At 38.0% G+C, this 16,720-nt stretch overlaps 1 protein-coding gene across 1 annotated transcript; it reads right to left on the bottom strand.

Annotated features, from left to right (window-relative positions):
- Positions 1–4,994: 4,994 nt before the first annotated feature.
- Positions 4,995–16,690, bottom strand: LOC133532207 (AP-3 complex subunit sigma-2). The gene is made up of 7 exons (XM_061870774.1): positions 16,328–16,690; positions 15,489–15,580; positions 14,700–14,811; positions 12,715–12,795; positions 12,173–12,271; positions 10,947–11,054; positions 4,995–9,184 (listed from the first exon to the last, which is right to left on the bottom strand). Exons 1-7 carry the CDS (start codon positions 16,394–16,396, stop codon positions 9,170–9,172), a joined length of 576 nt encoding a protein of 191 aa, XP_061726758.1. The 5' UTR covers positions 16,397–16,690; the 3' UTR covers positions 4,995–9,169.
- Positions 16,691–16,720: the final 30 nt, after the last annotated feature.

Here is a 16,720-nt window from a genome sequence, read left to right as displayed (position 1 = left end):
GTTCTGTACAAATCGGTACAAGACGGGAAGAAGTTGATAACTCGAGACCAACTACAAATTGCTTTGCTTAGTTTAGTTTTAGTTAAACAAGTTGCCGCTGGCGCTAGCTGCAACAGGCACACTATGGAGTGTGGAATTAAAAGGAGGAAAATCTCTATGTATGAAAAGTGTCCATCAAAAAACATTAAACAGGCGGCGCCACAATACACCGAAATAAAATGTCATAAACCTAGTATTTATATAGATGTGCTATACGCGTGCGCCCGTGAAGGACAGAACATACGCAATGCGACAAAATTAAAAACACGTTTTAACATTTCTAACAACATACCACAAAGAACCCACGTAATTTGGTTTGGTTATTTATTGCGCCTCCCCCATTTCATCACTTCATTATTATACCTGTATGGTTCATGTAATCCATGAGCCTATCTAGCACCACTGGAGAGATTAAGACCTATTATTTAAATCTGAAAGCTGGTCACTTTTACAATAGTTCTGCCTATGGAAGGTAGAGGCAAGGAACAAAATCTCAATATACCAAAAAGTGACCGAAAAAACCACAAATAGGTGGTGCTACCATACCTAGAATACTTGAGAAAAAATCTCATCATAGACAACGTAATTCACTCCGTCAATAACGCTTAAGGTTCCTAGCTCCTCTAGCGCTACACTGGAGAGATTTGGAACTATTATTTATAGCTGACAGCTGGACACTTTTGCAACAATTCTGCCTAAGAAGTTTCTGTTTCTTGCCTCTACCTTCCATAGTTCTGCCATAAGAGATTTTCCTCCTTTTAATTCGACACTCCATAAGGCAAACCATCGATATGGTCGCGTTCCTTGTAAATCAATTTGCTTATATTTAAAAAGCGAAGTTTTTTTGTGTTGTCTTCGTGTTTTTTTTTTTGTGTAATCTCTGTAGTAATAAGTAATTCTTATTCTTGGATTTTTTCTTTGTAATGTTATAATGTACTGTATGGGTTATCTGTCTTGGTATCATCGCATGGGTCCTACGGAAGACCAGCGCTGGCTATGAAGCTAGCATTATGCTGAGTTGGGTCCATTTCGTGATGCGCACTTAATGGTCTATTCCAGTCTATTCTTTTGTTTTTGTTGCCTGTACATGTTCGGACATGTTTGTGACTGTCACGAATAAATGTCTTTTATCTTTATGATTAGATACGCACAAATACGCATGAAGCGTTTTGCTTCAACATTCCTTATGCGAACTGTCAAGGAGTGAAATGCCCTGCCCGAGTCTGTGTTTCTGCATGAGTACAATCTGGGTCTCTTCAAGGCTAGGGTAAATAGGTATCTCATAGGTAAGCGTGCTCCACCGTAGACCGCATCATCACTTACCATCAGGTGAGATCGTGGTCAAACGCCTGCCTATCTTTATATATATATAAAAAATTATATAAAATTGAACAAAGAACTTAGAATAGAATTACATGAGGTTGAAATTTCTTCAATTGTATATCTGGTGTTATCAACTTCTTCCCGCCGTGTACGGAAATTATTCTTACCAACCTTATAAACATAGCTTTTGCCCGCGCCTTTTTCAGCGTAGAATTATAATGATTCAATTTAAGACCAGGGCTCTTTTCGGAGCAGCTTGATGAAGTTGCCTCCACCTTGGTCGGTCCGAAGCCAGCCTTTTAGTCCTGGTACCGTCACGTCACGACTTTAATGCCCATATATTAAGGTAGTGTATACATATTTTTGGCAGTTTTTTCGTATCGATATTTTCAGACGTGACTGTACGACACGACCCCTACATGCTCCTTTACTTGGCTCCACAGACCTGTCAAATTTCTATGCTTGGCTCATGTAACTTTTTCTTGGTCTTCCCCTCCCTCTCCTTCCATTTATTTTCCCTTCTATGATGTTTCTGATGAAGTGGTAATTTCGTAACAGGTGGCCGATTTTTCCTCTTCTATATTTAATAATAATAAGCATTATAGCTTCTCTTTTCCTTCACTCTTTTTAGGATAATGATTCAAACATACAAATTTCATCAAAAACGGTACAGCAGCTTAGGCGGAGAGATAACAGAACAGACAGATGAAGTTCTTTTCGCATTTATAAAATTAAGTAGGGAATAATTAGTAGGTAATTTTTATTAACACAAACGTTTTACTAGACTGCGACTTAACCACAAAGTAGGGTTATGGGTTTAAGTACTGATGATTCAGTACATCCTGTAGTTGATATTGGAGTAGATCATGTACAAATGTATAGTTAAAAGTGGAATTCATATACCTACATTAAGTTTCCTAATAAGAGAATATCCCCTGAATATCCAAGTATTTTCTATAGCAGGATCTATTTTTCCGCAAACATATCTGGGACTCTTTTGTGTCGAATTTAATGTTGCCTTACGCCATATTTTCATAGAGAACATAGATTTAGAGTAAAACGCGTTTTTCTCCAGGATGTTACACATTTTCCAAAATAGCTACGATTCCTCGAGGTTCCCAAATGTCAAATGGTGTAGGCATGAAAAGGGGCCTTTAATTTATATACATACCAAATTTCAGGACTGTTCCAGAGATTTCGAGGTTGGTCCTATTCCGATTGTGCTATTTAAGAAGTGTTCAAAATTATGATTCTTGACGTAAAAATACATATGATAATTGACGTACAAGCACAAAGTAAAAATATAAAAGTTCCATTCGAACCCCAAAACTGTCCAAGCGAAATATTTGCTCAGAAATTAAATATGACCCACATCTTGACCACTTCCTTCGTATAATTTTACTCGAACCAAATTGGCAAGTTTCTCCAAATGATCCTTATTATGGCCGAATTGTGGGTTACATTGACAGTATTTGTAAAACGGAATACTGTCATGTCCCATTGTATTATTATGAAGAATAGTAATTTATATAATGTCATATGTGACCTGATATTTTCAATTTTGCTCACTGATAAGGGACTGCAAAAATATAGGTATATACTTACATAGTTGCAATTTGACAATGCTACCCGCAGGCATTTTACTACGAACTTTCATTGCAACCTAATGTTTTATAACGCGTAGATAATCTGTTATCTATAATTATATAGTTTCCGAATTTAATTTATAATTCCGAACCACTGCCTATTCCAAAAATATACTTAAAAATAACAAAATTGAGTACAGAATTACCCGAATAGACCATTATAGAATATAGAATCCGTCCACGCCAAGTTGTTCGCCAAGTCTTGTCACGGATGGCACCGATGGCGTAGCCATGCACGATGCCAAGAGTTCCAAGTCTAGTATAATATGTATGTTATAGTCATAGTCATTTATTCATAATATTTTAAATATTAAAATTAATATGTATATTTATAAGTATGTAAGTGTGTAGGTATCTGTATTATTACTAGCAAAGAGAATTTAAATAGCGGTGGATTGTTAAAGAAAACTTTGTAGCCACAGTTTTACTGCCATCTTTCGACACATAATTAAAACTTTAAGAACGCCATTTGTCTTCGATCCTTATTCTTTCACTGATATGTGTTAAATATCAAAAAGTGGCGCCATCTAATAGATCAAAGGCCAAAGGTATGGCGGCATCGTCTCGAGCGATGGCGCCACAACCTTTAGCTGATGTCCTGTAAGATGGCGCCACTATTAACACACAAAGGATGGCAGTAAATTTACTGTGGCTACAAAGTTTTCTTTAACAATCCACCTCTATTTCAAATTCTCTTCGACACTAGATAGGTACTACGAATACTACTATAATACTAAATACTAATATAATATAACTACTAACAAAAATATGGATTTGAAAGTCTGAAAAAAAAAAATTCATTCATTCATATAATACTACGAGTGCAAACCACAAGGATTTGGGAGAGACTTCACCCGCTCAAATAAAATGCCACCAACGCCATCCTCGATTAGGACGATTAGGCACCCATGTTGTAGGTACAAAAGTACAAACAGTTTACAAATGCAAAGAAGTGGCGGTTACCCGTAATGTTGTTATAAATGATGATGAGCTCCGAAATTAATGTTAATTTCACGGTCCAAGAAACATTGTTTACGTAGGTAGATAATTAGATATAGAATGCATATCGGTAATGGCATTTATTTGCGTGATGAGCACAGATATTGTTCCTGAGTCATGGATGTTTTCTATGTATTTAAGTGTTTGTATATTATATACATGTATATTTATATCTGTCTGAGTACCCACAACACAAGCCTTCTTGGCTTACCGTGGGACTTAGTCAATTTGTGTAAGAATGTCCTTAAAATATTTATTTATTTATTATTTATCTCTTACTGAAGGTCTACCGTGTAAACGAAGCGGTTGGTAAGAAATTAGTCAGCGTCGGACTGATTAAAAGTTCGACTCTAGCTAAGGTATTAGAAAGACATTAACGCCGTATACAAGAAATCATTAGTTTGTAAAAATTACCTAACCGTAAAGAAATCCACACATCCATAAATACTAATAAAATAAATACAAATATTCTTTATTGCTCTCCAATAGCAATTTAAACAGTACATAAATATAAATAAAATACATTAACTTCTTCGCTGCACGTGACCAGTAAAGCCATCTATTGCAGAGTAGTGACTATTCTAAGCTGTTACAAATTTGATTATAGCGCCATCTAACGGGCAGTAGCCTAACTAACGAAACTAGTATTGTGACTACATTTCACTTCCGTAAAATTACTTACATGGGAAACTTGCAATTTCAATGATCTGATAAGAGATGGCGCTATAATCAGAAATGCAAAAATGTTTCAAAAATGATATAACAGATGGCGTGTCTATTGTAGAAGTTTTTGAGGCATTTTGCCCTTGTGTCTGTTCAGTTTTTGAGGCATTTTGCCCTTGTGTCTGTTCAATTTTAGGGTCTTGGGTCATGTTCCCATTAAATTATTTTCGTGGCTTCAACATCTTAAGGCTTATTTTATTACTATTTTTTGTATACTATTAATTATCTGATGAATTAAAAAAATGTTAATGAAATAAACTAACATTAATTGTAACATAAAATATATTTCTTATAAGCTAAATACAATTATTTATAAGTATTATTTACTATTGAAGCAATTCACCATCGCCTTCCGCCATAGACATTTTAGATTTGTTTTTATATAAATTTATTTCTCATGTTAACAATATTTGTAGTGTTTGTATGTCTAAACAAACTAATGGAATGAAGTATAATTATATTTTTTTACACATTTTAAGTGGAAATGAATATTATAATCACATTTTTAAAGGAAGATCTAAAATTAAAATATAATTTACAGTACATATGGGGCTACTTTATAGCACTAGTGCGAGAAGTAGCATATTATGTTACTGTGTCGAACATTTAAAGGGCCATATGTACTGTAAAACGTTGTACGATACATGTGCGAATAGGTAATTCGCAACTCGTGTCGATTTAAAACACTCCCTTCGGTCGTGTTTTAATTTATCGCCACTCGTTTCGAATTTCCTATTTTTCGCACTTGTATCGTAATGTACTATTTAAACTTGTAGTTTTTTGTATTTCATTATTACATAAGAGGGACATAATATTTAACAGTAGAAACTTTATAATGAAATCTCTAAATACGCAGTTACACGAAACGAAGACACACTTGAGCGGCCATTGGTAAAAAATAGTACATTACGATACAAGTGCGAAAAATAGGAAATTCGAAATGAGTGGCGATAAATTAAAACACGACCGAAGGGAGTGTTTTAAATCGACACGAGTTGCGAGTTACCTATTCGCACATGTATCGTACAACGTTTTACAGTACATATGGCCCTTTAAATGTTCGACACAGTAACGTAATATGCTAATTTTCGCACTAGTGCGCTAAAGTAGCACCATATGTACCGTAAATACTTTTTTACTTGTTTTTATTACATGAAAATAAATGAAATTATAATAAAAATATGCAGACAGAAATCTATATGATATTTTTATACAAAATCAATTTCATATTAATATATCTCACATATTGTATTTTACTACACTTCACAATCAGTTACTTTACCTCGTGTTTTTTTTAACTCCGTTAATTTCAAGGGTGCATTTCTGAGCTTAAATTAAGTAGGTAACTTTCTCAAAACCACTGGTATTCTAATTACCTCCATTTTGGAGACAATCAATAATTTATTTTTATCTGATAAGGCTCCTATGAGCATGCCTTAGGGCCTGTTTACATATTAATTAGTGTTCAGTACGAGTTCATACATTTGCTACTAAACGTAAGTACTATCTCGGGCGATTAATGTTCGAAATGACATTAATATGTCATAGTTTTCAATTTTTTGGTTGAGTTAACCATAATGCCCGTGTTACAACAACGCTATATGCAGCATTTAATAGGGTCGTTTCCAATTTTTTGAAACGCTTGTATTACGTTCTATATTAACTAAAAGTTGCCCTAAAATTCAACTTTTATACTAAAAACGGCTTTAAATATATTAAATTAACAAAATATATTTTGACAGATGCTTTCGCGCTCAAAACGCTCTTTGAAAATTGTGTGACGTCACAGTTTACGGTTTGACACATGACACTGACATTTGTTGTTTATCGCCTAACTGTCAACAGTGTCAATCCGAGAGTTGTGACGTCATCAGAATCTTCAATGACGTTTCGAGTTTGGTCTCGTGACGTGTGCCAAAAGATATTTTAAATTCAATATTTACAAAAAAATATGGTCATTACAGGTCCCCTAAAAGTGGTTTAACATGTTCTGATAATCCAAAAGTATTTATTGGGATACAATTCTGCCCTAAGATTTGCAGATGGAAACAACCCTATTAAGTATAAAAAAAATACATCAAAAACTAACTATGCCATTTAGTTTCCTTAAATGTACTTATCCATACCCCGAAGTTAACGGAATTGAATAAAAGCACCGTAAATAGTAATCATAATCCAATATCTTTGCCAAAACAGTTTAGTAAATGAAAAATCATTACAATTTAGAAAAATATTATATTAAAAGAATTTTTAAACCGAACTGCTTAATATCTTACGACACTCCTACAATTGACATACATAACAACATTTTACACAAAAACCATCAAGATGTTTATAGTTCGAGTCATCCACGATGACGCGCAGATTGTCAAATCTAACCTTTAATAACATGACATTACGAATCAAGGCAGGCGTCTTCGTGAATGGCACGATCTTATCACAAAAACCATCAAATGTTTAGACTTTCAAGCTTATCTAATATAATACATGTACATACGTATACAAATACATATATACACTCTAAAATATTACTCCTTCATTAGCAGTCGAATAATTAATAATCTTATTATCAGCAAAGTCAGCATCAGCATTTTAGTAACTATCTAATGATATTTCTACCCACAAACACTGATTATTCTCGTAGGTGAAAAAGAGTGTCGAAGGCATTCCACAAAAAGGTTTACTTTGTCACAGCGACCTGCAGAAGTCTGTATTATATACCGTAGGATTTAGAGGTAAAAGGACTATCGATTCTCCATACAAATGTAGTCCTAATTTTCATCCCTGGATGACATTACGGAAAATACACTAGACTTAAATCGAACAGGATTGCCTTTAAGTATATTGTTTTCCTACTCCTCTACTGTTAATCTGCCATTTATACATTTATTAACACGAATATAAGAACATACATAAAAGGTTTCAAGAAAAGTCTATATTGTCTATTCCTCATAACAGCACTTGTGCTTTAAAATCGCTATAACGTTACCGCGATTAATGGCTACCAACCTAACAAAATCAAAACGAATGCAGTTTCAAACTAAATGCATTGCTGCCAACTTACAAAATGTTAATTTGGTTGCATAGTAGAAACAATTGCTTCATAAGTCAGAAACACGCATGTGACACCCGTAATATAGCAACACCCATAGACTACGAAGACCGCTTAGCGTTGCTTGTTAGTCTCCATAGGCTACTGTGGCCAAAAACGAGAAATAAACTGTACAAAAATTTAATTTAGCAAAGAGCAAGTACCAGGGCCTCATGAGTTACGAGGAGGTGTCGCTGACCGGCCGGGCCGCGGCCCGGGGCGGGCCGGGCGCGTAACAAGGTATTCTCGCGTATCTTTAGCTATATAATTTTGCTTTGTTAACCTAAATTAAGATTTATTTATATTAACTCGTAGGAAAAGTATTGTATGCACCGTTGTATAAGTGAGTCAAAAAATGCTCGTGGCGTATTCCTTTACAATGTTCGCCTACGCCTCAGGCTCCGGCTCACATTGTTCACACTCACGCCACTCACCTTTTTGACCCTCCTTATACAACTATTGCATAAAATACTATTTTGAGCTCCCGATATTACCCGTGAACAAGATGCATGTAACAATATAAAAGGCAATCACGGTTCATATGCCGATCGATTTTAGTCTAGTGAAAATATTCGTGAATGATTCAAAACTACTACTATTATGGAAAATATTTTTACAGAATTTTATGTATTTTAGTTATAGCTATGCCCGACCGTTAGATTTTTTTTTTTATTTATATAAAAGTTAGGAGCGAAAATCAGATTTCATACAAATTTTCAAATGCTCCTCTCTTTCAAACTCATATAACATTGAAAAATTCGAAAAAAATAAATCAAAAGGGGCATAGCTATGATTAAAACACATCAAATTGTGTAAAAATATTTTCAATAATGTTAAAATCGAGAGAGGAAAATAGGGCTACGTTTGTACGGAAAGGCGGTTTCGGAGGGGTCAACTTACTGTGGGGCTTAGTCAATTTGTGTAATATATATGTCCTAATGTCCTATCACGCCAAATATCGGCTTCTTAGCTTTCTCAGAAGTGTTAAAACAGCTTCACATACCCAACACTTTAAAGTCCCCAAAAAAATTAAAACCAATAAGTATGTCTCCGTTTTGGTCCCTCAATTCTTACCCTTTTTCTTCTTCTTTCTTTTCCTATACTCCACCGCCCCACTCAGATCCTGATAACCTTCATTCTTCTGCGTTTCATACTCAGGAAAATTGATCCCTTCGGTCTGTTGATAGTTCTCAGTGAAGCTCTCAGCGAACTTGGTGGAGAGTGTTTCGCTGCCGAAGAATTTTGAAGTCAGTTCTGGTTGCAGGTTCTGGTATTTGTCGGGGCAGATGGTGTTGAGGATGTTGGAGGCGAGGGCGACGGGCGTGGCGGGGTACGCCTGCTGCAGCGGTCAGAACTTCAGGTCCTGGACAAGGATGTTTTGTCAGTAATGGACACCTAAACTCACGAAAAGCTAGAAGAATTTTAACCATGTATTCCTGAGGGCCAGAGGAAAAAAGCATTATAAAGAAACCTGTTCTTATTTCTATCGCTCACGCGTAATTCATTCATTCTTTTTAAATTAAGGCTTCAGTCCAGTGCGACTATTTCGCCAGTATCAAGGTATTAGGAACTTTAACGACTAAAATTGTACGGTTAGTACGGTAGTACGGTTGGACTTTACAAGTAGCACGCGGACTACCGGCCGTTGACTTTAAAATGGTGTTTAAACGTGTTTCAAGATTAATTCTCCATTCACTGCACACTACCACATTACTGTATAATGACCTATCGATATTACACTTTAAATAATATTAATGAACAAAAAACAAAGGAATTATTCACGAAGCTAACCATGAAGATGGCGCTCGAACCGGAAGTCCCAACGCGTATAATATAGTTGTTGTTAGTGTGGCATGCTACATACCTTGATGGCCTGCGGCAGGTCGGGCAGCCGCATGTCGCGCAGCTGCTGCGGCAGGTTCATGCTCTTGACGGCCGACACGGGGTGGCATGCTACATACCTTGATGGCCTGCGGCAGGTCGGGCAGCCGCATGTCGCGCAGCTGCTGCGGCAGGTTCATGCTCTTGACGGCCGACACGGGGTGGCATGCTACATACCTTGATGGCTTGCGGCAGGTCGGGCAGCCGCATGTCGCGCAGCTGCTGCGGCAGGTTCATGCTCTTGACGGCCGACACGGTGTGGCATGCTACATACCTTGATGGCTTGCGGCAGGTCGGGCAGCCGCATGTCGCGCAGCTGCTGCGGCAGGTTCATGCTCTTGACGGCCGACACGGTGTGGCATGCTACATACCTTGATGGCTTGCGGCAGGTCGGGCAGCCGCATCTCGCGCAGCTGCTGCGGCAGGTTCATGCTCTTGACGGCCGACACGGTGTGGCATGCTACATACCTTGATGGCTTGCGGCAGGTCGGGCAGCCGCATGTCGCGCAGCTGCTGCGGCAGGTTCATGCTCTTGACGGCCGACACGGTGTGGCATGCTACATACCTTAATGGCTTGCGGCAGGTCGGGCAGCCGCATGTCGCGCAGCTGCTGCGGCAGGTTCATGCTCATGACGGCCGACACGGTGTGGCATGCTACATACCTTGATGGCTTGCGGCAGGTCGGGCAGCCGCATGTCGCGCAGCTGCTGCGGCAGGTTCATGCTCTTGACGGCCGACACGGTGTGGCATGCTACATACCTTGATGGCTTGCGGCAGGTCGGGCAGCCGCATGTCGCGCAGCTGCTGCGGCAGGTTCATGCTCTTGACGGCCGACACGGTGTGGCATGCTACATACCTTGATGGCTTGCGGCAGGTCGGGCAGCCGCATGTCGCGCAGCTGCTGCGGCAGGTTCATGCTCTTGACGGCCGACACGGTGTGGCATGCTACATACCTTGATGGCTTGCGGCAGGTCGGGCAGCCGCATGTCGCGCAGCTGCTGCGGCAGGTTCATGCTCTTGACGGCCGACACGGTGTGGCATGCTACATACCTTGATGGCTTGCGGCAGATCGGGCAGCCGCATGTCGCGCAGCTGCTGCGGCAGGTTCATGCTCTTGACGGCCGACACGGTGTGGCATGCTACATACCTTGATGGCTTGCGGCAGATCGGGCAGCCGCATGTCGCGCAGCTGCTGCGGCAGGTTCATGCTCTTGACGGCCGACACGGTGTGGCATGCTACATACCTTGATGGCTTGCGGCAGATCGGGCAGCCGCATGTCGCGCAGCTGCTGCGGCAGGTTCATGCTCTTGACGGCCGACACGGCCCGCGCGGGCGCCGCTGATATACCCGCCTGTACAAATAGCGTAAAATTAGGTTATGGCGTTAACTACGAAAGTATCTCGCATCAGAAAATTAATGATATCATAATAGTTATTTAAGATACAAGTGCTAAAAATAGGATAATCGTAGCGAGTGGCGATAAATCAAAACACGACCGAAGGGAGTGCTTTTAAATCGACACCAACGTTTTTCAGTACATATGGCTCTTTAAAGTTTCGACATAGTTACATAATGTGCTAATTTACGCACTAGCGCGGAAAAGTAGCACCATATGTACTGAAAAACATTTATTTCTAGGGACACATTTATGGTTTACTAATGTGTAGCAGAAAGTTGTTTATTAGAATTTCACATTACATAATGTGACTTGGTAGAAATATAGTTTGTCAGAAATACTTTAGGCAGCATACTGCTTTTGGCGTATTACTTCGCAGAATTTCTCTTCTCATAATATTATTTGGCAGAAAACCCTAACTTAACCCAATTAGAAAATTCTGCCAAATGTCTATTACGCGAAATGACTATTGTGGCAAGTATATATTTATATGAAAGTATCTTTCTACCAAAAGGTTTTCTGCTATATGTGTCATGCGAAGTGTATTTCTGGCAAATAATATTCTTCCAAATGAATGTAACCCCACATTTATAAATAAATAAAATACGGAAGTAAGTATCGAAAACGAAAAACATCCCTTTATAAAGGGGGTGCAAGGTGGGGGTGAATTTTACAGTCGCTGGCAGACGCTAGTATACTTTTTTTTACACTACGTCGGTGACAAACAAGCATACAGCGCGCCTGATGGTAAGCAGTCTCCGTAGGCTATGTAAGTCTGCAACTCCAGAGGAATTACATACGCGTTGCTGACCCTAACACTCCGCACCCTCGTTGAGCTCTGGCAACCCTACCGGCAGGAACACAACACTATGACTAGGGTCTAGTGTTATTTGGCTGCGGTGTTCTATAAGGTGGGGGTACTTCCCCAGTTGGGCTCTGCTCTAGATCTGGAATGACATCCGCTGTGCTGTGCCCTACCACACAAGATAACATTCACAATGCCCATACCTCTCTTTTGGACGTAGTTTAAGGACGTACCCGGGTACAATAAAGAGAACATGACATAGTCTTACTTCAGCTTTCTGCATCTTGTTCTGCTCCTGTAGCCGACACAGTATGTCCGCCATGTTGGTCTGTAGCACCATACCGCCCATTACCAGCTCGTCCAGCACCTGAGGAGCACATCACAGAAATTACAGATTTATGTTTTGTATGTAAAATTTCTACTCAATCAAATTTTATATATTTTTTACGGGCCTTACGGGCAATAAGAATGGGGCCAGTACAGCGGTGTCACGCACACGGAATCGAGCCAATCGTGCAGTCTAACGCCACAACGCGATTGGTTGATGATTTCGAATCACGCGCGTGATTGGTCGCAACTAGTTGCGTCAGACTGCACGATGGCTCTAATTCGAGAGTGTCCGTAAGGCCCGTCCTTAGATATATGTCAATGTTTTTTACCAACGAATACCACCATATACATATGTACATTTGTATACAAAAAAAAATGTTACTGGAAAGTTTATGTCAAATATTTATTTATTAAAACATAGTAATGCATATAATTTTGATTAGATTACTATAATCTAAATATTTGGCGTAACAATGATACCTGGTGTGCTGCATCAGCGTGGAAGATCAAATCCAGTTCACAAACATTCTCGAAACATTTGTCAAGGGTCTCCACAAATACCTAAAATTATAACAATTTAAGTTCAGTCCTAACTACCAAATCTCTTGCAACCCAAACCACAAAGTAAGTACAAAGTGCCATTTTCGCCGCACGCACACAGACGTGACATTTACGTACACAGACGTTACATTTACAGGCGTTCTCAGGCAGAGCTTAGTCGGGCTGTGCGCGCGTTGCTCACTTGACGTCCCCGCCGCTACGTAGGTACCTACTGTCATGTACGTCAAAATGCAGTCTCTAAGGAAAGTAAACATGATAAGATGTATGTATAAACGAATCGATGTATGTATGTCTGTAAACTTATATTACCTACTCCTTTTTAAAATTCGCAATTAATACAGAAGCGACCCTAGTGAGTCGGGCAAGTTTAGGTATGTATTTTCAAGAACGGCGGGAACGGACCTTCTGTTTATTTTTATTTTGTACCCAAACATTGTCTGGAAGGGATCAGTGTAGTTAACTAGGTACAGTCGCCATCAGATATATCGGAGCGGCCGAGGCGCGAGATAGCGTTAGATTAGACCGCCTAGCTAGGTAAAGGTAGAGAAGATTTTTAGCCATCCTTTTTTAGGGTTCCGTAGCCAAATGGCAAAAAACGGAACCCTTATAGATTCGTCATGTCCGTCTGTCTGTCCGATTCTGTCACAGCCACTTTTTTCCGAAACTATAAAAGCTATACTGTTCAAACTTGGTAAGTAGATGTATTCTATGAACCGCATTATGATGTTTACACAAAAATAGAAAAAAAAACAATAAATTTTGGGGGTTTCCCATACTTAGAACTGAAACTCAAAAAATCTTTTTTCATCAAACCCATACGTGTGGGGTATCTATGGATAGGTCTTTAAAAATGATATTGAGGTTTCTAATATCATTTTTTTCTAAACTGAATAGTTTGCGCGAGAGACACTTCCAAAGTGGTAAAAAGTGTGTCCCCCCCCCGTAACTTCTAAAATAACAGAATGAAAAATCTAAAAAAAATATATGATATACATTGCCATGCAAACTTCCACCGAAAATTGGTTCGAACGAGATCCAGTAAGTCGTTTTTTTTTTTAATACGTCATAAAAATTAAAAAAAAAAAAAAAATTTATCAAACCCATACGTGAGGGGTATCTATGGATAGGTCTTCAAAAATGATATTTAGGTTTCTAATATCATTTTTTTCTAAACTGAATAGTTTGCGCGACAGACACTTCCAAAGTGAAAAAATGTGTGCCCCCCCCCCCCCCCTGTAACTTCTAAAATAACAGAATAAAAAATCTAAAAAAAATATATGATATACATTACCATGCAAACTTCCACCGAAAATTGGTTTGAACCAGATCTAGTAAGTAGTTTTTTTTAATACGTCATAAATGGTACCGAACCCTTCATGGGCAAGTCCGACTCGCACTTGGCCGCTTTTTTCTAATATATAGCTCACAATAAAACCAAGGTTTTGAAAGTTTTGAAAACTTTTGAAACCTTCGAAAGCGTTCGAACGTTCGATTTTGACCGCCATACACAATATGAGTATAAGTGAGAGATATATCAAACTGTTTTATAATTTGTTCTTTTTGTTTAAATATCCAAAATTAAATAATATTTACATGCTCAAACCCATCAATCCTATACCTTTAAACGAGCAATTCTTGTATAAGTATATAAAATATATATATTGGGGATCTCGAAAACGCCTGTAACGATTTCGACGAAATTTGCTATATGGGAATATTCGGGGCGAAAAATCGATCAAGCTAGGTCTTACCCCTGGGAAAACGCGGGCAATTTTTTGACTTTTTATATGTTTTCCGAGCAAAGTTCGGTCTCCCAGATATTAGCAAATTATACGTAATACAAAATGACACATTTATAACATTAATTAATTAAGAGATGTCAGTTGAGATATGGATTAATTTACCTGTATTAGATCTAAAATTCCCAGTTCGCTCTCCGAACTGTCCACACAAAACACGAAGTACAGTGTCGCATAGTGTCTGTAGATCAGTTTGTAGTCCGAACCTCCGATGAGACTAAAAAGATAGATTTTAAATTTTGTTTTTAAATTTTTTTAATTAATTTATAAAATTAGCCGGGTCCACAACTCCACACTGCACACTGGCCGTTTTGTGCGTGAGGATATTGCCTCGCGCGTATGCTCGCTCAGTGTGGACCCGGCTTATTTTGAATATTATATAAACTGCACAGAAATAATTCATAATATAATATGACCATATAAATTAAGGAGAAAAAAATCAAATATAGAAATTTATTTCCTGTATGATTCAAATAATGTGAATAGGACTGATATGAGATGTTCTCAAGCAAAAGTTACAAATTTTTCACTTGCCACAAGGACAAACTTTGCTTGTATCTTCATACTAAAATCTTGTTAGAGCGTCCTTATGGTATGTGACAATGTGGTACCTATTGCTTGAGAATGTCACATAAAAAGAAAATACCTAGCTTTATTTTGCACTAGCACTCAGCTAGCACTTGGGTCGAGGAATTACGTACATTGACCTGGCTGCCCGCGTAGCCAACATGCCAATCGTTAAAGCTCCATAACTAATGAAACATTCTGTCACCGTCGCACTAATATGTATAACTATTTTTCGCTACAGAGGAATTTAGAACATAACGTAACGTTGTACAAACATTTTTATTAACTATTGTCCATTGAACAAGAGCTGAAATAAATTAAAAATACCTTCCACCCTCCAAGAAATTGCACACATTGTCATCCCGCTTTGACACCAGTTGGAATGTTTCCTTTATTATCTGCTGCTGCATATCTTCATTCTGTAAAGAAAATAAAATACACACAAATGTATAAAAAAATATTTGATTTTATTACTTTACTTACTCATTACAAATAACAATGTCCACTGCGTTAGAGACCCCATTCTTTAAAAAAATTGATTAAATAAAAAGATTCTGATTAGGGTTGCTGGCTTAGGGTGGTGGTGGAGATCAGTATAAGGCAAAAAAAAAAATATTACAGTCATAGCACGGTATAATAGGCGGGTCCACACAGAGCGAGCATACGTGCAAGGCAATTTCCTCACGCACAAAACCATGGAGGTAGCCATGGAAATTCTGCGATAAAACAATGCAAACTAATTGTGTTTGGGGTTGTTAGAATTGCCTCAATGAATATTTCTTGCCTGTCGAAATAAAAGTACAGTCAGCGATAAAGGTTGTACTAAAAATGAAATTTTTACTAAAAACTTATTTTGCTTCATTCGATTTTAAAAACTCCATTCCACAAAATGTTTTTTAGAAGTTTAAGAGATATAAGGCGAAGGAAACTCAAAGTAAATCAACACATCACGTCATGAGTAACATGATATTATAAATAACGGACACCAAACCAAAATCTACAAGTGAAAGGTAGACCATTAAGTAACACCAGTCAGTAGTTATGGTAATAGAACCGGGTTTTACTCATAATTAGTGCAAAATGTGTAAAGTTTACACTAAAAGATCATCTAAAAGTGCGATTAACAACGAATGAAAAGAAACATTTTATATTTCTCGTATACTTACGAAGTACTGATAAAATTTAGATAATCTCGGCTTCCCATGGTTGTTGAACACTAAAATTGCTTTGATCATTGTTGTGAGCAGCAATTTACAACTAGTTGAATAGCCTTATTATCTCATTTGTTGTACTAGTTTTGATAATGCAGGGAGAAATATCGAAAATGAAAAGTGGAATAATCAATGGATGGGTTTGACATGACAGTGACAGTTGTAATTTTGTTCGTTCGGTAATGCAGTAAAAGTTGCATTTGGTAGTCATTAACTAGATAATAATTTATGTTATTTACTTTTTCATAATAAGCACTCATAATCTCTGTTTATGTTTATAAATAAGTTATTGCATATTAAATTTAGAAGCAACTATGGATATTAATTGAACGGTTATATTGTATGTCT

This window comes from Cydia pomonella, chromosome 26 (assembly GCF_033807575.1).
Source record: "Cydia pomonella isolate Wapato2018A chromosome 26, ilCydPomo1, whole genome shotgun sequence".
Taxonomy (NCBI): Eukaryota; Metazoa; Arthropoda; class Insecta; order Lepidoptera; family Tortricidae; genus Cydia; species Cydia pomonella.
This window is presented reverse-complemented; position numbering and strand designations above follow the sequence as displayed.